Source organism: Eriocheir sinensis, chromosome 69 (genome assembly GCF_024679095.1).
Source record: "Eriocheir sinensis breed Jianghai 21 chromosome 69, ASM2467909v1, whole genome shotgun sequence".
Classification (NCBI taxonomy): Eukaryota; Metazoa; Arthropoda; class Malacostraca; order Decapoda; family Varunidae; genus Eriocheir; species Eriocheir sinensis.
This window is the reverse complement of record NC_066577.1, coordinates 3971822-3995963: the sequence shown is the minus strand read 5'-3', so window position 1 is coordinate 3995963 and position 24142 is coordinate 3971822. Positions and strand designations below refer to the sequence as shown.

General features: G+C 44.5%; 1 protein-coding gene and 2 long non-coding RNA genes across 3 annotated transcripts; 1 reads left to right on the top strand and 2 right to left on the bottom strand.

Moving 5' to 3' along the window:
- Positions 1-1142: 1142 nt before the first annotated feature.
- LOC126988305 (uncharacterized) lies at positions 1143-3039 on the bottom strand. Its single transcript, XR_007741824.1, has 3 exons — positions 2435-3039; positions 2113-2182; positions 1143-2042 (listed from the first exon to the last, which is right to left on the bottom strand). It is a non-coding gene; the product is annotated as an uncharacterized LOC126988305 (long non-coding RNA).
- A 220-nt stretch (positions 3040-3259) lies between these two features.
- Positions 3260-12809, top strand: LOC126988407 (uncharacterized). The gene is made up of 5 exons (XM_050846466.1): positions 3260-3350; positions 6320-6395; positions 9590-9773; positions 10448-10480; positions 11629-12809. The coding sequence occupies exons 2-5, from the start codon at positions 6339-6341 to the stop codon at positions 11742-11744; spliced, it is 390 nt and encodes a 129-aa protein (XP_050702423.1). The 5' UTR covers positions 3260-3350; positions 6320-6338; the 3' UTR covers positions 11745-12809.
- On the bottom strand, positions 10576-11631 carry LOC126988408 (uncharacterized). The gene is made up of 2 exons (XR_007741909.1): positions 11486-11631; positions 10576-11330 (listed from the first exon to the last, which is right to left on the bottom strand). It is a non-coding gene; the product is annotated as an uncharacterized LOC126988408 (long non-coding RNA).
- Positions 12810-24142: the final 11333 nt, after the last annotated feature.

Sequence of the window (24142 nt, the reverse complement as noted above, 5' to 3'; positions counted from 1 at the left end):
TATCCACCTGTCCTCCATCCCTTCCCCCCACTCACTCTGTTTCCCTTCCCCCTCTTCTTCCACTGGTCTTCCACTCCCACCTGTCTTCCATCCCTTCCCCCTCTTCTTCCACTGGTCTTCCACTCCCACCTGTCTTCCATCCCTTCCCCCTCTTCTTCCACTGGTCTTTCACTCCCACCTGTCTTCCATTCCTTCCCCCTCTTCCTCCACTGGTCTTCCACTCCCACCTGTCTTCCATCCCTTCCCCCCACTCACTCTGTCTTCCTTCCCCTCTTCTTCCACTGGTCTTCCACTCCCACCTGTCTTCCATCCCTTCCCCCCACTCACTCTGTCTTCCTCCACCCCACTTTGTATCCTTTCAAGCAAACAATCACTTTCTAAGTCTTGTCTGATTGCCTGCCTACCAACCTACCTAACTACCTGATTGTGGGGGCATTACACCTGTGCTATCGCCAGCTTCTTTAAACGTCATACTATGGGTCGCATTATAAGACATTCCGCCTCCCAGGAACACATATTTGACAAGGCTTTCGTAGGAGCTGTGGGCATTTCCAGGAGTAGTTTTATCACCCTGGTGGTAGTTCGACCTTTCTTCTGTACCGTGAAGCTAAAGAAACACTTATTAGAACCTGACTGACCCCTTCTTTGACCTTTAAAAATAGTTGATGTTAGAAGCGAAGTCAATATCATAAGACAATCCGTTGCCCAAGAACACATATTTGACAGGCTTTCGTAGGAGTTGTGGGCATTTCCAGGAGTAGTTTTATCACCCTGGTGGTAGTTTGACCCTTCTTCTGTACCGTGAAGCTAAAGAAACACTCATTAGAACCAGACTGACCCCCTCTTTGACCTTTAGAAACAGCTGATGTGAGAAGTGCAAGTGTCTTATAATACCAACCTTAGTATTGTATTATTTAAAGTGTTCTGCGGCCAGGTTGGGTTCTAATTCCATCATTGGGACGTAGTTCAGTAGACACATTGCAAACTCACCCGTGAAAAATATATATAAAAAACAACAAAACCAACTAGCCACGCCTTGAAAAGTCTCAAATAAAAACATTCACAGTTTAGAAAAACTAGACGAAAGAGTGTAAGGGTGTATGATTAGGCTGTGTGTGTGTGGGGGGGGGGGGGGGGAGAGAGAGAGAGAGAGAGAGAGAGAGAGAGAGACTAATACATTAAAAAAAATCAGACGATGGGTGTCTTCCCCTTAACAATATCGACATTGGAATTTCCCCAAACCTATTTTTGTATCGCTGTCAAACTCCCTTATCGGAAAGCGTTTTGCCCCACCTCCTAACGCAAGACCCCGCACGGAGCTTTCAACCATTTGACTATGTTGCAATACTTTCTGTTGCTGCGTGGGCCGAGCTACTAAGGGCCATTTTATCACAAGCCATGGAAATACTACTAACACGACCTCTGCCAAAGCCTTGTCAAACTATTACCAGGCTCATAACACTAGCCATGGAAACACTACTAACACAACCTCTACCAAAGCCTTACCAAACCATCACCAGGCTCATAACACTACCCATGAAAATACCACTAACACGACCACTGCCAAAGCCTTGTTAAACCATCACCAGGCTCATAACACTACCCATGAAAATAACACTAACACGACCACTGCCAAAGCCTTGTCAAACTATTACCAGGCTCATAACACTACCCATGAAAATACCACTAACACGACCACTGCCAAAGCCTTGTCAAACCATCACCAGGCTCATAACACTAGCCATGGAAACACTACTAACACAACCTCTACCAAAGCCTTATCAAACCATCACCAGGCTCATAACACTACCCATGAAAATACCACTAATACGACCACTGCCAAAGCCTTGTCAAACCATCACCAGGCTCATAACACTACCATCGAAATACTACTAACACGACCTCTGCCAAAGCCTTATCAAACAATCCCCAGGCCCATAAAAACTACCAATGGAAATACAACTAACACAACCTCTACCAAAGTCTTGTCAAACAATCCCCAGGCTCATAAAAACTACCCATGGTAATACAACTAACACAACCTCTACCAAAGTCTTGTCAAACAATCACCAGGCTCATAAAAACTACCCATGGTAATACAACTAACACAACCTCTACCAAAGCCTTGTCAGACAATTCCCAGGCTCATAAAAACTGCTCATGGAAATACATCTAACACAACCTCTACCAAAGCCTTGTCAGACAATTCCCAGGCTCATAAAAACTGCTCATAAGCCTTGTCAGACAATTCCCAGGCTCATAAAAACTGCTCATGGAAATACATCTAACACAACCTCTACCAAAGCCTTGTCAGACAATTCCCAGGCTCATAAAAACTGCTCATGGAAATACACCTAACACAACCTCTACCAAAGCCTTGTCAGACAATTCCCAGGCTCATAAAAACTTCCCATGGTAATACAACTAACACAACCTCTACCAAAGCCTTGTCAGACAATTCCCAGGCTCATAAAAACTGCTCATGGAAATACATCTAACACAACCTCTACCAAAGCCTTGTCAGACAATTCCCAGGCTCATAAAAACTGCTCATGGAAATACACCTAACACAACCTCTACCAAAGCCTTGTCAGACAATTCCCAGGCTCATAAAAACTGCTCATGGAAATTCACCTAACACAACCTCTACCAAAGCCTTGTCAGACAATTCCCAGGCTCATAAAAACTGCTCATGGAAATTCACCTAACACAACCTCTACCAAAGCCTTGTCAGACAATTCCCAGGCTCATAAAAACTGCTCATGGAAATACCCACAACTTCCACGAAAGCCTTGTCAAATGTGAGTGTGTAAACCCTAAAATGATTGAGATTATTTGAATGACTAGTTTGGCTTTTGCCACATCCTTCCCCCAACACACACACACACACACACACACACACACACACACATACCTACACACTCATTACCCCGTGACGAAATTAAACCTCTATCTATAATCTAAGCTGTCACCTCTTTCATAATGTTGTAATGATTCCTGTTGATGGATTGACCGAGGAATTAAATGCACTGGTTTGACCCTGCCCCCCCCCCCCCCCCACACACACACAAACACACACACACACACACACACACACACACACACACACACACACACACACACACACACACACACACAAACACACACACACACACACACACATGCACACTCATTACTTTGTGTGACGAAATGAAAGCCTGTAGCTGTAATCTCCCTGACGTCACGGCTTACAAAGGTGATAGCAGGTTTGAAGATAAAGGGTGAGGGCTGCTTTTAACTGGACACACACGCCCTGCCACCTCAGTCTGCGCTTCCCTCCCACCCTCGGCACACGACACGCCATTCAAAGAGTAAGTGTTGCTATCTCCCTTTGTCTTGTTTGGGCTCGATCACGTGCTGGAATCGCGATCGCCAGCCAGCCAGAGTGTGTGTGTGTGTGTGTGTGTGTGTGTGTGTGTGTGTGTGTGTGTGTGGGCGTGGGTGTGTGTTTACAGTAACGAAAGCAACTTAAAGGGCAAAATTACAAAACATAGAAAGCTAGCTAAGCGCTGCTCCCGCAAAAGCAAACCGGATAGGTCAGAAGAGAGGACAGTTTCAGGTGGAAAGGTGTCCTGATACTCCCGTCTTGAAAGTGTTCAGGTCATAGGCAGGAGGAAATACAGACAAAAGAAGGCTGTTCCAGAGTTTAGCAGCCAAAGGGATGACAGAATATAGATGCTGGTTAACTCTTGCAAAAAGGATTAGGACAAAATAGGGGTGAGCAAGAGAAGTAGAAACTAGAGGTAGAACTAGAGTACAGTCTGTGCATGTGTGTGGCGAGGACATTTCACATACCTTGGTAGCGTACTTCAGAACAACGTTGGATGTGGCCAGGAAGTCATACGGCGGATTGGCTTGGCCCACGGTGTTATGGACTTACTTAGCACGAGTATATGGCGCAGTCGATACCTGCATAGAAGGACAAAGATCCAGATCTTCAAGTCGTTTGTGCTCCCTGTCCTACTCTGTGGCTGTGAGACATGGACACCGTCTTACTCTGTGGCTGTGAGACATGGACACTGTCTTACTCTGGCTGTGAGACATGGACACTGTCTTACTCTGTGGCTGTGAGACATGGACACTGTCTTACTCTGGCTGTGAGGCATGGACACTGTCTTACTCTGTGGCTGTGAGGCATGGACACTGTCTTACTCTGTGGCTGTGAGGCATGGACACTGTCTTACTCTGTGGCTGTGAGACATGGACACTGTCTTACTCTGTGGCTGTGAGGCATGGACACTGTCTTACTCTGTGGCTGTGAGACATGGACACTGTCTAACTCTGTGGCTGTGAGACATGGACACTGTCTTACTCTGTGGCTGTGAGACATGGACACTGTCTTACTCTGTGGCTGTGAGGCATGGACACTGTCTTACTCTGTGGCTGTGAGACATGGACACTGTCTTACTCTGTGGCTGTGAGGCATGGACACTGTCTTACTCTGTGGCTGTGAGACATGGACACTGTCTTACTCTGTGGCTGTGAGACATGGACACTGTCTTACTCTGTGGCTGTGAGACATGGACACTGTCTTACTCTGTGGCTGTGAGACAAGGAAAGGCTGTGAGACATGGACACTGTCTTACTCTGTGGCTGTGAGACATGGACACTGTCTTACTCTGTGGCTGTGAGACAAGGAAACTGCCATACTCTGTGGCTGTGAGACATGGACACTGTCTTACTCTGTGGCTGTGAGACATGGACACTGTCTTACTCTGTGGCTGTGAGACAAGGAAACTGCCATACTCTGTGGCTGTGAGACATGGACACTGTCTTACTCTGTGGCTGTGAGACAAGGAAACTGCCATACTCTGTGGCTGTGAGACATGGACACCGAACAGCGGCATCGAGAGGCGGATTGGTGTCTTTGGTAATAAGTGTCTACGCAGAATCTTGGGATATCGCTGGGATAACTTTGAGTCACACCGGCGACTACTCCGTGAGACTGCTTCGAGGCCTGTTACCAGCATAGTCCAAAAACGCCAACTCCGTTCAGCTCGCTGACCAGAAGCCGACCCTGCCCACAGAGATGTTGCTGTGAGAGACAACCCCGCTTGGAGCAGGCAGAGGAGACGCCCACAGAGCTCGTGGTCTATTGATCTTGTCGCGGGGTACTTGGGAAGGAAGGGGACCTACAGGGACACATGCCCGGAGGAACCCCCTGGTTTGGCGGCGGAGGGGAGATGGGGCGAGGCGACGCGCATCCCGGCACATGTTTCTATTGATTGATTGGAGTAAAAAGTCGTGTGCAGCGGGGCCGCGGAAGGGGGAAGGGGAAGGCATGCAGCTATCAAGTTCAGAAGAGCACTCAGCATGAAAATTTCGCTGAAGGATAGAGAGAAAGCTCTGCGGCGGAGTTTGAAAGGTGGAAGACTGTCATTAAGAGGACGGGAGTTGATGAGACAGAGCCTCCACTCTGTCCAAGAGGGCTGTGTGTGTATGTGTGTGTGTGTGTGTGTGTGTGTGTGTTTTATTTGCCTGCACCACACACTATAAGCGATATGAGACGCTAGACCGTAGGAAAGCGATCTCTTTTTACGACAATGCACACATACACACACAAACACACACACACACACATCATATATTTACCTATATTATTAGATTTCCCAAAGTCCTCAGAAGTAAATAAATAAATAGTCATTATTATTATTATTATCGTTATTATTATTATTATTATTATTATTATTAATATTATTATTATTATTATTATTATTATTATTATTATTATTATTATCATTATCATCATTATTACTATTATTATCATTATTACTATTATTATCATTATTATTGTTATCATTATTATTATTATTATTATTATTATTATTATTATAATTATTATCATTATTACAATTATTATTATTATTATTATTATTATTATTATTATTATTATTATTATTATGATCATCATTATTAATATAGTTATTATCATTATTATTATTGCTATTATTATTGCTATTATTATTATTATTATTATTATTATTATTATTATTATTATTATTATTATTATTATTACTATTATTTTTTTCTTCTTTAGTCTGCATTTACATTTGAATCTCTAGCTATACATTATATCTTTTTAAGCGCTCAAGTTACAGCAGCACCAGCAGCAGTAGTAGTAGTAGTAGTAGCAGTAGTAGCAGTAGTAGTAGTAATTGTAGTAGTAGTAATTGTAGTAGTAGTAGTAGTAGTAGTAGTAGTAATAGCAGTAGTAGTAGTATTTGAACCTAGCCACAATTAATTAATCAATCTCTCTCTCTCTCTCTCTCTCTCTCCATAGGAACAACCGGCCAGCCATCATGAAGACACTCTATGTTTTGATGTTCTTGGCGGCGGCGATGGCGACGGTGGCGGCGGTAAGTACCAGGCAGCCAGAGCAAAGATATAACTAACTAACGGGAGGCACACGACCGGGGGTGCGTTGCTTCACTCACCCTCCACAAGCAAACAAGCCTCCACGCGGCTACCCTTTTCATCCCAAGCCCCACTCGGCATTACACTGCTCAGCGTGCCGGGCAAGCTGCTCGCTCATCTGCTGCTGATGCGAATTCATCTGAGCAATCCGGGTTGACGCCCGGCAAGTCAACATCTGACCGGATCCTAGCACTTCACGTCCTTGTGGAACACCGACGTGATTTCAGCACGGGTTGCTCACAGCCTATGTCAATCTCAAGAAGGCTTTTGACTCAGTGCATCGTGAGGCACTCTGGAACATTCTGGGGATCCGTGGGATTCCTGCAAGGAATATTGATCTGATGACTGGGCTTTACTCTGTGACTGAATGTGTTGTGAAGTGTGGGGAAGGCGTCTCCGGCTTCTTCCCTGTTAATTCTGGAATGAGGAAGGGGTGCATCCTTACTCCATCACTGTTCAACACTTGCATGGACTGGGTGTTAGGCAGACCTGCTGATCAAAGTGGTTGCGTAGCGTCTGTTGGCAACATCAAGGTCACTAACCTTGTGTTTGCTGATGATTATGCACTCCTCGCGGAATCGCTGGAGGTCCTGGTGTTGGCTTTCGAAGTGCTTCATGAGGAGGCGAAACCTCTGGGACTGAAGGTCTCCTGGGCCAACACCAAGGTCCAGTCATTTGGAGGCATGCTGCATGACACAGTTCAGTTTGTCCATGTATGTGGTGAGGAAGTCGAGGTCACCAAAAGCTTCACAAGCTTTGATAGCGTAGTGCATAACAATGGTGGGTCTCACCAGGAAATCACTCGACGGATTGGCCTGACCCACGGTGTTATGGACTCGCTCAACACGAGTATATGGCGTTGTTGATATCTATGCAGGCGGACAAAGATTCGAATATTTAAGTCGCTTGTGCTCCCTGCCTTACTGTATGACTGTGAGACATGGACAATGAACAGTGACTTGGAGATTCGTGTCGATGCCTTTGGCACCAAGCGCCTTCGCACATTCATGGGATATCGCTGGAATGACTTCGTGTCGAACCAGCGACTACTCCGTGAAACTGAATCGAGGCCTGCTACCAGCTTAGTCCATAAACGCCAACTCCGGCTAAATGGGCACATGGTGCGGCTCCCGGACGTCGATCCTGCCCACAGGGCTGTTTGTACGAGACAACCCCATGCAAGATGGCGCCACTATAAAACACTCGCCTGCGCCAGAACGGGCTGGGCCGACCATCAGGCCCCACCAGGAAGAAGCCTTGGACCGACCATCATGATCCACCGGGAAGAAGCCTACCGGCGCAATAGGCCAAGACGTAAAAAAAAAAAAGAGTGGAGGAGACCAAGGGAACGCCCACGTAACATGACTGGGGAGTGGCTTAGAATGGGAAGGGTAACTGCGTGGGGGCTTGCTCGGAAGGACCATTGGGTTGTAGGTGGCGGGTGAGTGAAGCAACGCACCTCCTGTCGTATACTCCCCGTTGAATACGCGCCTCACTCCCATATCCTCAAACATTTCTGGGCTTACACATCCGCACACATTTGACAAGGCTTCGATAGAGGTTGTGTTAGTAGTATTTAGTTAGTAGTGCTATGAGCCTGGTGGTAGTATGACAACGCTTCTGTACCATGATCGTGAACAACACTCATGAGAACCCGACTCAACTCTCTGGTGGCCTTGGTAACTAGTGGTTGTATTATTATTAGTATTTATGAAGAGTCCTGTGGCTAGTTTGACTTTTTACTTCCGTTTTTTGGACGATGTTGTTGGTCAGAAGTGTTGGGTTTTCAGAGTTCAGTCGACACATTAGAAACTCAGTCGTAAAAAGTTATATAGAGAAATCAACAAAACCAACTCACCACGCCTTGAAAAACGGCTCAGAAACGACAAAGCTGCCACAGTAGTGTTGACGAAGACCAGGACACAATCTGGTGTTAGTCCATCATTCGAAATTGAAATCAGCTTTAGGAAGACCAGTGAATTCTGATTCTTCGTAAAACTATATATTCATAAGTAGGTTTTGGACAAGAGGTTCGTTTGACTAACTTTGTGTGGATGTAAATGGTCACTGTCTGCCCATACACTCTAACCTTAACTAACCTAGCCCTAACCTAACCTGACCTAGCCTAGCCTAACCTGACCTGACCTAACCTAGCCTAACCTAATCTTCCCTAACCTTCCCTAACCATTCTAAACTTCTGACCAAACCTAACCTAGCCTAACCTAATCTTCCCTAACCGTCCGTAACCTTTCTAAACACCTGACCAAACCTAACCCAGCCTAACCTAACCTTCCCTAACCTTTCTAAATACCTGACCAAACCTAACCTAGCCTAACCTGATCTTCCCTAACCTTCCCTAACCTTTCTAAACACCTGACCAAACCTAACCTAGCCTAACCTAATCTTCCCTAACCTTCCCTAACCATTCTAAACTTCTGACGATCCTAACCTAGCATAAACTAACCTAACCTAACCTGACCTGATCTAATCTAACATAACCTTCCCTAACCTCTCCAAACACAGCACAACCTAAACTAACTTAACCTAACCTAGCCTGACCTAACCCAACCTAACCTGACCTGACCTAAACTAACATAACCTTCCCTAACCATTCCAAACTCGGCACAACCTAAACTAACCTAACCTAGACTGACCTAACCCAACCTAACCCTAATGTAACCTTCCCTAACCTTTCCAAACTCAGCGCAACTTAAACTAACCTCACCTAACCTAGCCTGACCAAACCCAACCTAACCTGACCTGACCTAATCTAACATAACCTTCCCTAACCTTTCCAAACTCAGCACAACCTAAACTAATCTAACCAAGACTGACCTAACCCAACCTAACTTAATCCAACCGAACCTAATGTAACCTTCCCTAACCTTTCCAAACTCAGCACAACCTAAACTAACCTAACCTAGCCTGACCTAACCCAACCTAACCTAACCTGACCTAATCTAACATAACCTTCCCTAACCTTTCCAAACTCAGCACAACCTAAACTAACCTAACCTAGACTAACCTAACCTAGACTGACCTAACCCAACCTAACTTAACCCAACCTAACCTAATGTAACCTAACCTAATTCAACATGACCTTAGCTGACACTCCTAACCCTTCGTCCCCACACAGCTCCCGCCCCTTGGAAGCCTAGCAGGGTTGCCGAGCTTTGGTGGGAGCGACGACACGTATGATGATTACGCGGACGTGAACCTTTTCGCTGAAGGGGAGAACACCACGGACATCACGGTCAGCTCCGACATGACCTCAGACGACATGACCTCAGACGACATGAGCAGCGAGCCATCCACGGGCGGTGAGGAATACGTGATTTGTTTTATGTTTTTGACTTGTTTTGTTTTTTTGTTTGTTTGTTTTTGTTTTTTACAGCAGAGGAGTCAGTTCAGGGGCATAAAAAAAAGGTTAATGTTAAAAAAAAGCCCGATACCCAGTTTAGGTTTAGTTTGGTTATTTGGTTATATGTTTCATTCTTTCTTTCGTCCTTCATTTTTTTGTTTTTCTTTCTTCCTTAATTTCTTTCCTTCCTTCTGTCATTCTTTCCTTCTTTCATTCTTTTTTCCTTCCTTCTTTCTCTATATTTTTTTCATTCGTCCTTCATTACTCTCGTTATTTCTTTCCCTTTTTCATTCTTTCTTTTTCTTTTCTCTTCTTTTCTTTCATTTTTCTTTCTTTCTCGTCTCGTCTCGTCTCGTCTCGTCTCGTCTCGTCTCGTCTCTCTCTCTCTCTCTCTCTCTCTCTCTCTCTCTCTCTCTCTCTCTCTCTCTCTCTCTCTCTCTCTCTCTCTCTCTCTCTCTCTCTCTCTCTCTCTCTCTCTCTCTCTCTCTCTCTCTCTCTCTCTCACTAATGGTAACTCTCTCTCTCTCTCTCTCTCTCTCTCTCTCTCTCTCTCTCTCTCTCTCTCTCTCTCTCTCTCTCTCTCTCTCTCACACACACACACTAATGGTAATAACTCTCTCTCACTCTCTTTAGGTCCCATCACGGAAGAACCAGACCCAGACAATGGCAAGTTTTGACTGACTGATTGAGTGACTGAATGATTGATTGAGTGACTCGTTGACTGCCTAATTGATATTTTAATAATGATGTGCAATTTCACCTACACACACACACACACACACACACACACACACACACACTTTGTCTCTTCTAACTTAACCAAACACACATTCCCTCTCCTAACCTAACCAAAGCCAACACAGTCTGTCCCCCACCCCCCTCCACACACAAACATCCCCTTACCCCGCCAAACACACACACACACACGCTCTTAAATCTTATCAAACCTATCCTAACGTAACCTGACCTAGCCTGGCATAGCCTAGCCTGATCCTAACCTGATCTAACCTAGCCTGATCTAACCTAGCCTTATCTAACGTAACCTGACCTACACCAATCTGACCTAACTTAACCTAACCTGACTTAACCTAACCTGACCTAGCCTAGCCTGATCTAACCTAACGTAACCTGAATTTCCCCAACCTGACCTAACCTGACCTGACCTAACAACCTAACCAGACTTAACTAACCTAACCAGACCTAACCTCTAACCTAACCTGAACTAACCTAATTGAACCTAGCCTAACCTGACCTAACCTAACCTGACCTAACTTAACCTAACCAGACTTTAACCTAACCAGACCTAACCTCTAACCTAACCTGAACTAACCTAATTTAGCCTAGCCTAACCTGACCTAACCTAGCCTGACCTAACCTGATCTGACCTAACCTAACCTAACCTAACTTAACCAAACCAGACTTAACTAACTTAACCAGACCTAACCTCTAACCTAACCTGACCTAACCCAGCCTGACCTAACCTAACCTGACCTAACCTAACCTAACCTAACCTGACCTAACTTAATCTAACCAGACTTAACTAACCTAGCCAGACCTAACCTCTAACCTAACCTAATTTAACCTAGCCTAACCTAGCTTCACCTAACCTCACCTATCCTAGCCTGATCAAGCCCAACCTGACTAACCAAGCACCGTCTCCCCCACCCAGACCTAACTTAACCTAACCAGACTTAACTAACCTAGCCAGACCTAACCTCTAACCTAACCTAATTTAACCTAGCTTCACCTAACCTCACCTATCCTAGCCTGATCAAGCCCAACCTGACTAACCAAGCACCGTCTCCCCCACCCAGAGGGCCTCTCTGGCGGCGCTATTGCTGGTATTGTCATCGGGTCCCTCGCTGGCGTGGCCCTCATTGCAGGCGGCGTGTACTACCTCAAGGTCAAGAGCCTGCTGTGTTTCAAATGAGCGGCTGAGCACTACGAGGATGACTGGATGGATGACTGGATGAACTGCTTAAGAATGGTTAGGAGGATGACTGGATAAATGGATGGGTAGCTTGTTGAGTGACTGTTTGACTGGATGACTGGCTGAGGTGTTGAAGAGCGGCTATGTGGATGGATGACTGACTGGCAGGCTGACTGACTGACTGGATGACTGACTGACTGCGTGACTGACTGACTGGCTGAGTGACTGACTAGCTATTTGTTAAGTGACCGTTTGGATGACTGGCTGGATGGATGGATGGATGACCTGACTGACTGGATGGCTGAGTGATGTACTGGCTGACTGGCTGAGTGATTGGGTGGATGACTGAATGAATGAGTGACTGAATGACTGACTGGCTAACTTTCTCTCTCTCTCTCTCTCTCTCTCTCTCTCTCTCTCTCTCTCTCTCTCTCTCTCTCTCTCTCTCTCTCTCTCTCTCTCTCTCTCTCCTATTGTATGTATGTTCAGCGTATATTTTCATTATTATTATTACTATTTTCATTATTATTATTATTATTATTATTATTATTATTATTATTATTATTATTATTATTACTATTATTATTATTATTATTATCATCATTATTATCAGTTGTTATTGTTGTTATTATTGTCACTATCATTATCATTTCTGCGGAAGAAATTTGAGAACTGCGTCGTAAACTCTAAAATAAAAGAAAGAACAATGAAAGAAGAAAATGAAGAAGAAGAAGAAGAAAAAAAAGAAGAAGAAGAAGAAGAAGAAGAAGAAGACGAAGAAGAAGGTGTTCTCATCTTATGTTGATCATGTGTGTGTGTGTGTGTGTGTGTGTGTGTGTGTGTAGAAATGTACATAGTCCCTCCGAATATTTATAATCCTTAAATAGCAACGTTTCAATTATTATCATTATCATTATTATTATATATCATTATTATAATTATTGTTATTATTATTATTATTATTATTATTATTATTATTATTATTATTATTATTACTATTATTATTATTGACCGGATGATTTTGTTAGTCTTATGGTTCCAACAAATAAATCAAACACAACCATTTCCACGTTTCTTGAATATCCTTCCCGCTGTGTCTGACCTTTCTTTTGTGACCTCCTTTACCTGGCCTTTCACCTTAGTACTGCTCCTCTCCTCTCTCCCTCCTTTCTGCTCATAAACCTGCTGTGGTTAGCCGTGCCTTCAGAGCTCTTCACAGTGTTTTGAAATCACGTTGTATTCTCAACATTTCCGGGCTGACCCATTCGCATTTGACAAGGCTCTCGTAAAGGTTCTGTGTTTGCATGGGTAGTGTTAGTAGCCTAGTAATAGTTTGACAAGGCTTCTGCACCATGAACGTGAAGAAACGTTCTTGAGAACCCAACTAATCTCTTTTGTGGCCTTGGGAAATTGTTGATATGAGAACCGAAAGCGTTTGAGAATACGGAGCCTGGACCCCCACGCGTTTAGGTGTTACTTGGGAGACCTACTGTCATGCTCGTAGAACTGCAGAGCGGGTCTATAGGGCTGCAGAGGCATCATGCCAACCGCTTGAAAGACATCCCTCTTGATACAACGGAAGCTCATAGCTACTGTGCTGCGTTGAGGTCTGGTCTGTCTGGTCATGGCTGAGCAAGATGTGCTTAGAAAGATAGCCTCATTGGCACAGCACAAGCTCGTAAGTGATGGGCTTTAATGGTCTGCTCTATTTGGTGAGAACTCAGAGATATACTCATTGGTTACAACACAAGCTCATAACTGGTGGACTTCATAATTGCTCTGTTTGGTCGTGACTGAGAGATATCCTCATCAGTACCACACACGCTCATTACTAGTGGACTTTAATGGTCTGCTCTGTTTGGTCGTGACTCAGAGATATCCTCATCGGTACCACACACGCTCATAACTAGTGGACATTAATGGTCTGCTATGTTTGGTCGTGACTCAGAGATATCCTCATCGGTACCACACACGCTCATTACTAGTGGACTTTAATGGTCTGCTCTGTTTGGTCGTGACTCAGAGATATCCTCATTGGTGCCACACAGGCTCATAACTGGTGGACTTTATCGGTCTGCTCTGTTTGGTCGTTACTCAGAGATATCCTCATTGGTGCCACACAGGCTCATAACTGGTGGACTTTATTGGTCTGCTCTGTTTGGTCGTTACTCAGAGATATCCTCAGTGGTTACAACACAAGCTCATAACTGGTGGGCTGGTTTGAGGTCTGGTCTGTTTGGTCATTGCTCAGAGAGATAATCCTCATTACCAGAACACATGTTCATAACTGATGAGCCTTATCGGTCTGCTCTGATCAGGACTCAGAAAGATAAACTCAGTAATATATCCTCATTGATGCCACACAAGATCATAAATCGTGGGCTGCGTTGAGGTCTGGTCGTCTAATAACTGGTGGGTTTCGCTGGTCCTGTCAGTAAACCAGACGGGATATTTGCCTCTAACCTATCAGAGAAACCGGAGTAATGGGAAGGTTGTTCCTCCTCACAAGAGTTTTCGCCAACCTTCCCTAACATCATTTACAATTAAGTCTTCGGAGCTTCACAAGTTGTTGCTTGACCTCAAATCCTAAGGAAGTATGGATCCTCAAAGTCTATTATATTTTTTATAAAGTGTTGCCAATATTTTATCCCCTAAATTAGCAGTTATTTTTCGCATATTAATTAGAAAAAGAAGCTTTTCTGCTTGCTGGCGTGCTGCAAATGTTACACCTACCCCTAAAGCAGGCGTTCCCAACCTTTTTGTTCCTCTGTACCCCTTGGGCATTTTTATAGGTTCCCGTCTACCCCTAAAAATTTAGGATAAAAAACGATGAAATTGTAATATTTTGATATTATTTTATAACGAAATCTGTACGTGTGGACTGATGATATAATTTGAATAACAGTTTTGCTTACTAAAATGAGGAAATTGAAAAAAAAACCGACATTGTGCAATTTGAATGCAGATTACTACACCATGTATTGTAAAGTAGTGGTTATTCTCTCGGACCCAATGTACCCCCTGAGAAGTGCAAATGTACCGCTGGGGGTAAATGTACCCCAGGTTGGGAACCCCTGCCCTAAAGGATCCCCAGCTGCCACCTCCCTCAGAGCCTACCAGCCAGTATCCATCACTCCAGTCCTACCAAAAGTGTTGGGGTGACTACTTGCAAAACATCTCTCCCATTTCTTGAATTCAAATAACTAGTTACCAGTTACCCAATGTGGTCTTAGAAAAAAGTGGGTACCTGTGATGCACTCTTGACCTTGGAGCACCGGGTTCAAAGTTCTCTGAAGGCTAGGTCGGAGACTAGACTTGTTTATTTAGATTTCTCCTCTCCATTCGACTCTGCATTTTGATTCGCTAAATCAGCTTCCTCGAGGTTGGGCGTTCTGTATCGTCTCCGGCAGTTCTTTTTCCCCTCCCATGTTCTGCCCATATACATGCCTTGTCCGCCCTCGTTTGGAGTATGCATTTCACGTATGAGGGACTCCACACACACAGCTCTGCTAGACAGAGCTCTTCGTCTCATCAACTCTCCTCCTCGTACTAGTAGTCTTGCGCCTCTTAAATTCCGCCGCAGTTTTGTCTCTCTATCTTCTATCGATATTTTCCCGTTGACTGCCCTTCTCAACTTAAATACTGCATACCTCCCGCTCTCCCACCGCCCCACTGCACACGACTATACTCTTGTTCATCCCTATTCTATCCAAATCCCTTATGCAAGAGTTCCCCAGCATGTTCATTCTTTCATCCTTCCCGCTGATAAACTGGAACAGCCTTCCTTCGTCTGTATTTCCTCCTGTCTACGACTTGATCTCTTTGAAGAGAGGAGCATCAACACACCTCTCCACCCGAAACTGACCTCTCTTTTTTTCTTTTGTCGGAGGAGTTTGTTGTTGCTGCGTTTGCTCTTTGCCCTTGATGGGTATATTAGTAGCTTTATTAAGTCAACTTCACCTTCTTTTGCTTCTTCTTCATCTTCAGCTGTTTCTCCTCCTTCTTCTTCTTCTTTTTCTTCTACCTCCTCTTCTTTATCAACATCACCTTCTTTTCTTCTTCATCATCCTCTTCCTCAGGGCAGTGTTCTCGGTCCGCTTCTCTTTATCTTCTATATTAGTGACAGGAGGTGCGGCATTTCCTCGGCCCTATGCCGACAGTACTTCTTTATCCTGCACTATTCCTAATCTTCAAAGTAGGTCTCGTGTGACCACTCGACTGATTTATTTTTTTCTAGGTGTTAACGTTGATAAAAAAAAAAGGTAAAGTTGGGAGCATACTCTACAGCTGCACGTGGCGGCGGTGCCCATCTCCGTCCCGTTGATCCTCTAAGCATGTGGTAAAAGAGAACCCATCATCCCGGGACACAGGGCCAGTGTGACATCCGGGTTACCACAGTGTACCTCCCCCAGGTTTCCCCAGGTACATATCTATCCTCCGTCGCGAAAGGATGAACAGCTGGGTGGACTGCACTCCGTCTGTTCAGGACGGGATTCGAGTCAAGGCCCGCATATTCGTAGTTAGGTGCGCTAACCACTGCATCGCGGAGGTGTCAGCATTGGGACATGAAATTAAATCCTGCCAAGACTAACATCATCATATTTAGTAGCTCAAGGCAAGACGGTGGCTGAGTGGTTAGCGTGAGGGTCCCGCGTTCGCTGGGTTCTGGACGATGCGGGTTCGAATCCGCCGAGTGGCCTAAGACTACCCACATGCTGTCCTGAAGACCACCTATCAACCCGGGCTATAGAAGAACTGTCCAAGTGAATCAATAATGAGGTCCAGGGGGAAGCATGAGCCAAGAATAGATGGCGCCACTATAAACGCTTGCCTGCACCATAACGGGCTTGAGCCCAAGGATGAGAGACATATTAGGATAAATCGCTAAGCACTTGTTTTTCCCACAATGCACCGCGCTCGTGACGTCACATGTAAACAGAGACGTCACTGGATTGAAGTTTCTTGCAGTGAACAATGACAAGGTGTGCTGTTTACGGCTGTGATAACAATAACAGGTGTAAGAAGCTAGGAAAGCTTCCGTTTTCCGAAGACAAAGTCCTTAGTTAGGCAGTGGATTCATGCGTGAAGTCGTAAAGATAAGTTAAATCCAGATACTGCCAGAGTTTGTTCAAGTCATTTCAAGGCGACAGACAACACACAGCACTACATTATCAAGAGGAAGCTGATCAACAAGTCTCCACAGGCAACAAGATCACTAAAGGCCGATGCTGTACCTTCCCTTTTTCTCCCAAAACAGGAAAATGATCCAGGTAAGCAGTATGATCCACATCGCTCCAGTGCAGTTCTTTTTCTTATTTTACGTTATTTAGGAGGGTATTTAACTACGTAAAGGCATATAAAAGATTAAGGAAGGTTTGTATTGTCTGAAATAGGTGAAAACAAGAGTAAATAACGAGGAATCAACAAAAATAATAAACCATTCTGAGAGGAGTTGTGTCTTATTGTCACGGTTTTCTCTGTGCTTAATTTGTTATTGTAATCATCAATGAGAACTAACACCAAGTCCTAATGATAGTCATTTGGAACTAAAACCTGAACCAAAAAAGATACAGGAAAAGTGTAATGACGTGAAAAGAAAAGTTAGGTAGACATATGGAGGAATGTAAGATGAGGCAATGGATGGGTGAGACATGAAATGCATTGGCTATAATGCGTCCTACGGATGAATGTACAAGAGTGATATGTTAATGAATAAGTACAGTAGAAACCTTAATAATCCCTCTTAAAAAAAAAAAAATTAAATGTAAAGTTTTTGGATGAATAAACATGAAGGACTTTTCTTTTCAACTTTGTATCTAACATTAAGAAGAACTGTTAATGGAGAAATAAAGGGACCAGGTAGGAAAAATTGAGCTAGTAACTACATCATTTTTTACATGTTTTTGTTATAACTATTTACATTGGTAATTCTAGGTTATAATGTATAAATAAGGCATGTACATTAACATATGTGTACATCAAATCCTTAATAATCTCTCAAAATGGAGAAATAAGAGGAAAAATGGAGTTAGGATGTGGAACTTGGCTGGAGTCACAATCGGTGTGCTCCTTTTTTTGTACGTGCCGTGCTGGGTTGTTACAATATATCCCAGGCTTTATGAAGGAAAATACCTGAACAGATCCAAGCAGAAGTTAGGTATGGCTTTAGCAGTTGTTAACCAGCTTAACAATATGTAAAAAGTGTCGATCGGTCCACCACTACCACCCGCCTTCTCTCAGTGTTTTGCCAAAGATCTATAGAATTCTTGTCTAATATTAATACCACATCATATTAAAACTACCTGTACAACTATTACCTGTTTCAGAGAGCACCATACTTCATATATGATGTGTAAAACCAAGATTCGAATAAGATTCTTTCTGGCGAGGGTCTCCAGCGCGCGTCACCGCCGTGACGTCATTGAACACATGACGTCATGGCTGAGTTGATGACGTTTCACTGAAGTATCCTTAGTTTGTCTCTCATCCTTGCTTGAGCCGACCACCAGGGCCCCTAAAAAAAGCCTATCGGCGCTATAGGCCTCAACGTAAAAAAAAAAAAATCTCAATTGACAAACAAGTAATCCCCTCTTGAAACTTTAAAATTACTCGTAGTCACATAAGATTACAAGTTGACCTTTGAGAATCACATTAGGAAAACTCCTCTAATTTCCCAGAAGGTTGGTCTGTTAAGGCAACTCAGGGTTATTCTTAATGATGACAATATTTGTTCAATCGTCTTTTCTTTCCTTCATTTTGCTCTTGTTTGAGGGATGTGGTCCAGTTCGTGTGTCGGCAGCTCAATCTTATCTCAGAATTTTAGGTCGTTCTTTTTACTTCATAAAGTTTCTACGACCCAGTCTCAACATTCAACTTTCATCGCCGACTGGGTTGGTGCTTTGACCTTGTTTTCTTGAGTTTGTTAAGAGTATTGAGCATCCTCTTCACGACGCGTTACCGTCTCAATTTCAGCCTAACTTACTGGCGTCGCCAGATCTCGAGATTACAATTCAACGAACTCTGCACATCCTCGTTTGTTTGTCTCCAATATGATTAAAATGTGGAATGAACTTTCAGATTAGATATTTTCCCCTGTTGACACTGATAAGTTTAAAGGAAAAGTCAACACCTTCCTGCGTTTTCCAACTTCCTACTGTAAGAATTTAACCACTCTTTCTTCCCCTTCTACACAAGCGTACCCCTGTGCTGTCCAACTTCCTAGTGTAAGAATTTAACCTGTATGTCCACTCTTTCATCCCCTTCTACAGTTCTACTCAAGCTTCTCTGTGTTGTCGAACTTCCTAATGTAAGAGTTTAACCTGTAGTTCATTCTATCATTCCCTTCTAATAAAGCCTAACCCTGTGCTGTCTAACTTCCTAGTGCAAGAGTTAAATCTGTATCTTCACTCTTTCATCTTCATATACTTAAGTTTATCTCTATGCTGACCCAATTCCTAACATAGAGAAGATGGCGCCACTATAAACACTTGCCTGCGCCATGACGGGCTGGGGCCGACTACCATCCCGGCCCCTCAAGAGAGCCTACCGGCGCTATAGGCGTACACGTAAAATATATATATATATATATATATATATATATATATATATATATTTATATATATATTTATATATATTTATATATATATTTATATATATGAGGTCAACTTGCATTCTAAATCTTTTATTTCTTTCTACTCAACCTGTGCTATCCAACTTCCTAATGTAAAAGTTTTACCCGTATCTTCACTCTTTCATCTCTATGTACTCAAGCTTATCTCTATGTTGACCGAATTCCTAATGCAAGAGTTTTATATTGCTTTAACCAAATATTCTCCTTCTCTCTGGTTTAAGTGTGTTGCATTCCACTCCGGCTCTAACTCCTCCTCTCCACCTGTCTCTCCATCTGCCCAGACCTCTACAAGTACTGGAATGCCACTCTGTTAAATCGGTCGTTCATCTGTTATCAGTTCGGCGCATGATATGATTTTCCAGAGTGAATTATACGAATATATCTTCAACTTTTGTATGTCGCTGAATACAAAATGGTCGCTTGGTATCTGTCACATCTTCCTCTTCGTGTTTAATCGCGGGTTGTCCCTCTGTTATCAGCTCGACGCATGACATGACCTTCTAGAGTGCAGTATGCAGCGATATCTCCAAGTTCTGTGTGTCACCGAATCCATAATGAGTTCGACGCGTGATAGGACCTTCTAAAGTGCATTACATCTTCAACTTCTGTGAGCCAACAAATGCATGACGCTCGCTTTTATCTCTATGTTACATCTTCCATTTTTAGTCCTTCGTAACGTCCTAGATATTTTACGTGGCGCCAAGTTGCTGTACCTTCTGTTGGGGCTGGCAGAACAGTGGTCGGTATCCCCAAACGCTTCCTCTCTCATCGACTATTCCAAAGGCCGAAAAGGAGATCAATCGGGTTCTAATGAGTGTTCTTTTAATGTTCATGGCAGAGAAGAAGTATCAAAGTACCAGAAGGACGAAGAAGATAGAAGAAGAAATACAAGAACAAAAAGAAGAACAAGAATAAGATGAAGAACAAGAACAAGAGCAAAAAGAAGATGAAGAAAAAGAAGAAAGAGAAGAAGAAAAAGGAGAAGAAAAAAAAAGAAGAAAAAGAAGAAAACCACCACCACCACCAGCCGCAAGTGTTACCAATCCATAAAAGAAGAAGAGCTACAACGAACAGAGGCCTCGGATGACTTGCAACGCTGCAAGATAAGATTCGGATGATGTCAACAGTTTGGCATCAGCTGCGAACTTTCCTGACAAGATAAAAGAGAGAGAGAGAGAGAGAGAGAGAGAGAGATACAAAAGTGAGGAAGAAAAATATATAAATACTAAATCAGTCAATCAGTCAATCAGTCGGTCAATCAGTTACTTAATCAGTCAGTTAATTAATCATTCAACCAGGGTCGGTATTCTCAGACGCTGCCGCCCCTCACATCAATTATTTCCAAAGGCCGAAAAGGTGATCAGTCGGGTTCTAATGAGTGTTTTTCTAGGTTCAGGGTACAGAAGAGGGGTTACACTACCACCAGGGTCATGAAACTACCCCTGGAAATGCCCAAAACTCCTACGAAAGTCGAGTCAGATATGTGTTTTTCGGTTCATGGTACAGAGGAAGGGCTACTACCACCAGGGTCATGAAACTACCCCTGGAAATGTCCCAAACTCCTACGAAATCAATCATCAATCAGTGGGGGCATACGCCGGGGGGCGCGTCGCTTTGCCCACCCAACGACGCCAAGCCCGGGGGTCTCTCCGGGCGAGTCTCCATGCAGACCCCCTTCCCAGCCCGAGTACCTTCCGGCAGGATCTATCGACTTGCTCAAGCCAGGAACTCCGTGGGCGTTCCCTTGGCCTCCTCCACTCAGGATTGTCTTTTACAGATACAACCCGATGAGCAGGATCAGCTTCAGGGTAACGTGCCACGTGCCCGTATAGCCGGAGTTGGCGCTGACGGACTATACAGGAAATAAATGTCCAATCAGTCTCACGGAGTAGTCGCCGGTTTGATACAAAGTCATTCGAGCGATATCCCATGATTCTGCGTAGACATTTATTACCAAAGGCATCAATCCGCCTCCCCAAATCACCATTTAGTGTCCATGTCCTACAACCATAGAGTAAGACAGGGAGCACAAGGGACTGGAGGATCCGGATCTTTGTCCTTTTGCACAGGTATCGACAACGCCATATACTCGTGTTGAGCGAGTCCACAACACCGTGGGCCAGGCCAATCCGCCGTAAGACTTCCTGGTGAGACTCACCGTTGTTATGAACTACGCTACCAAAATACGTGAAACTTTCTTAGATCTCAACGTCCTCGCCACACGCATGAACAGACTGTACTGTTTCATCCAGCAAGCCTCCAAACACCTGTACCTTGGTCTTGGCCCAGGAGACCTGAAGTCCCAAGTGCTTCGCCTCCTCATGCAGTGCCTCGAGAGCCATCACCAAAACCTCCAGCGACTCCGCCAGGATTACTGCATCATCGGCAAAAACAAAGTCAGTGACCCTGGTATTGCCTATGGATGTTCCGCAATGACTCTGGTCCACAACTCTGCCCAGTACCCAGTCCATACAACTGTTGAAAAGCGATGGGACAAGGACACAGCCCAGCCTCACTCCTGCATTCACGGGAAAGAAGCTGGACAAGCCCCCACCCCCACACTTCACAGAACTCTCTGTCCCAGAATACAGGCCAGTCAGCAAACCAATAGTCCTCGCAGGAATCCCACGGAGTCGCAGAAGATCCTAGAGTGCCTCGCGATGCACTGAATCAAACGCCTTCTTCAGATCGACATAGGCTGCAAGCATCCCTTGTCGGAACTCACGTCGGCGCTCCACCAGTACGCGAAGAGCTAGGATACGGTCAGTTGTTGACTTACCGGGCGTAAATCCAGACTGTTCAGGCCTCTGCATCTTCAGCAGCTGACTGCGAATTCGCATCAGCAATAGGTGGGCAAGCACCTTGCATGGAACACTGAGCAGTTTAATACCACGGTAGTTGTTGCAGTCCTGGCGGTTCCCTTTCCCTTTCCAGATAGGGACGACCAACCCCCTCTTCCAGTCAGGAGGAATGGTACCGGACTGCCATAAGGCATTCAAGACCGCATGCAACCCGTGGATCATGCCCTCACCTCCAGCTTTGAGCAGCTCCGCACTGATGTTACAGGTGCCAAGTGCCTTTCCACCCCTCAATTTTGCCACAGCCTCTCTGACCTCAACCAGAGAGGGTGGGCTTCCGTCAATGGGTGGGTCAGCATCCGCCACCTGCAACCCAACTGGAAGCTGCCCACGTGGAGGGTCCGCCATGTACAGCTGCTCAAAGCACTCAGCCCAACGAGCCCTCTGCCCATCCATGTCCGATACGAGTCAGCCATCAGCTGTTCGGATAACGCTCACCTGAGAGGGAGACTTGGAGCGGAGCTTTTTCAGGGCTCGGTAAGCAGGTCGGAGGTCATTCGCAATTAAATGGCCCTCGACTTCCTCAGCGAGACCCCTGACATATCTCTCCTTGTCTCTCCTCAGGAGAACTCCAGTCCTAAGCGACAGAGCCTTGTATTGGTCATGATTCCCAGCAAGTCTGGCAGCGCGACTTTCCTCAATATTCTCCAGCGTCTCCACCGAAGTATAGCCACTCCTAGATCTTGGACGCTCTCCAATGCACTCCTTGGCAGCTTGCAGTCTCACGTTTGAAGGAAAGCCTTGTCAAATACGTGTTTTTAAGTTCATGGTACAGAGGAAAGGTCACACTACCACCAGGGTCATAAAACTATCCCTGGAATATCCCTAAACTCCTACGAAAGCCTTGTCATGTATGTGTTTTTTAGGTTCATGGTACAGAGGAAGGGTCAAACTACAATCAGGGTCATGAAACTACCCCTGGAAATCCCCCAAACTCCAATGAAAGCCGAGTCAAATGCGTGAGCTTAGGCGCCGAAATGTTTGAGAATACGGGCCCAGACGGTCAATGTTCAAACGTCTATTCCAGCTATTGACTCGAGTGTTTCCTCATCCACTCCCTGTCGCGTACTCATTGGTCCATATTCTTAAACACTTCGGCGCCCAAGCACACACATTTTACACGGTTATTGTAGGGTTTTGGACCCTTTCCAGAGGTAGTTTCATGACCCTGGTGATAGTGTGACCCTTCCTCTTTACCATGAATCTAAAAAATACATATTTGACAAGGCCTTCGTAGGAGTTTGAAGCATTTCCAGAGGTAGTTTCATGACCCTGGTGGTAGTGTGACCCTTCCTCTGTACCATGAACCTAAAAAACACTCATTAGAACCCGATTGATCGCCTTTTCGGCCTTTAAAAATAGTTGATGTGAGAGGCAGAAGCGTCTAAAAATACTGACCACCATTTCCTATCGCTCTGAAATGCTTCCTAGAACTGCTTATCTGACAATCTTTTATTGTATTTTCATACTAACCGCTCCTCAGAATGTGCTAACTGCTGTCCATCTTCTCAACGCAAGAGTTTACCGGTATCTTTACTCTTGCATCCCCACCTACTCAAGCTTATCTCCATGTTGCCCAACCTCCTAATGCAAGAGTTAACTGGTATCTCCACTCTTTCATCATCATCTACTCAAGCTCATCCATATGTTGTCCAGCTACCTAATGCAAGAGTTAATCTGTATCTTAACTCCATCCCCTTCTACTCAAGCTCATTATTATAGCTACCCAGCTTCCTAATGCAAGAGTTAACTTGTACTTTCACTCTTTCATCCACTTCTGCTCAAGCTCATTCCTGTGTGTCCAACATCCTAATGCGAGGGTTTATAGTATTATGTATTTTCACTCTTTCATCCTCTTCTACTTAAGCTTATTCCTATGCTGTCCAGCCTCCTAATATAATAGTTTATCT

What these genes read in the sequence shown, in the direction of transcription:
- LOC126988407 (XM_050846466.1), top strand. Translation starts at nt 6,339, where the DNA reads ATGAAGACACTCTATGTTTTGATGTTCTTGGCGGCGGCGATGGCGACG. An exon ending in CGATGGCGACGGTGGCGGCG is followed by an intron (nt 6,396 to 9,589) that starts GTAAGTACCAGG and finishes GTCCCCACACAG; the next exon opens with CTCCCGCCCCTTGGAAGCCT. An exon ending in AGAACCAGACCCAGACAATG is followed by an intron (nt 10,481 to 11,628) that starts GCAAGTTTTGAC and finishes TCCCCCACCCAG; the next exon opens with AGGGCCTCTCTGGCGGCGCT.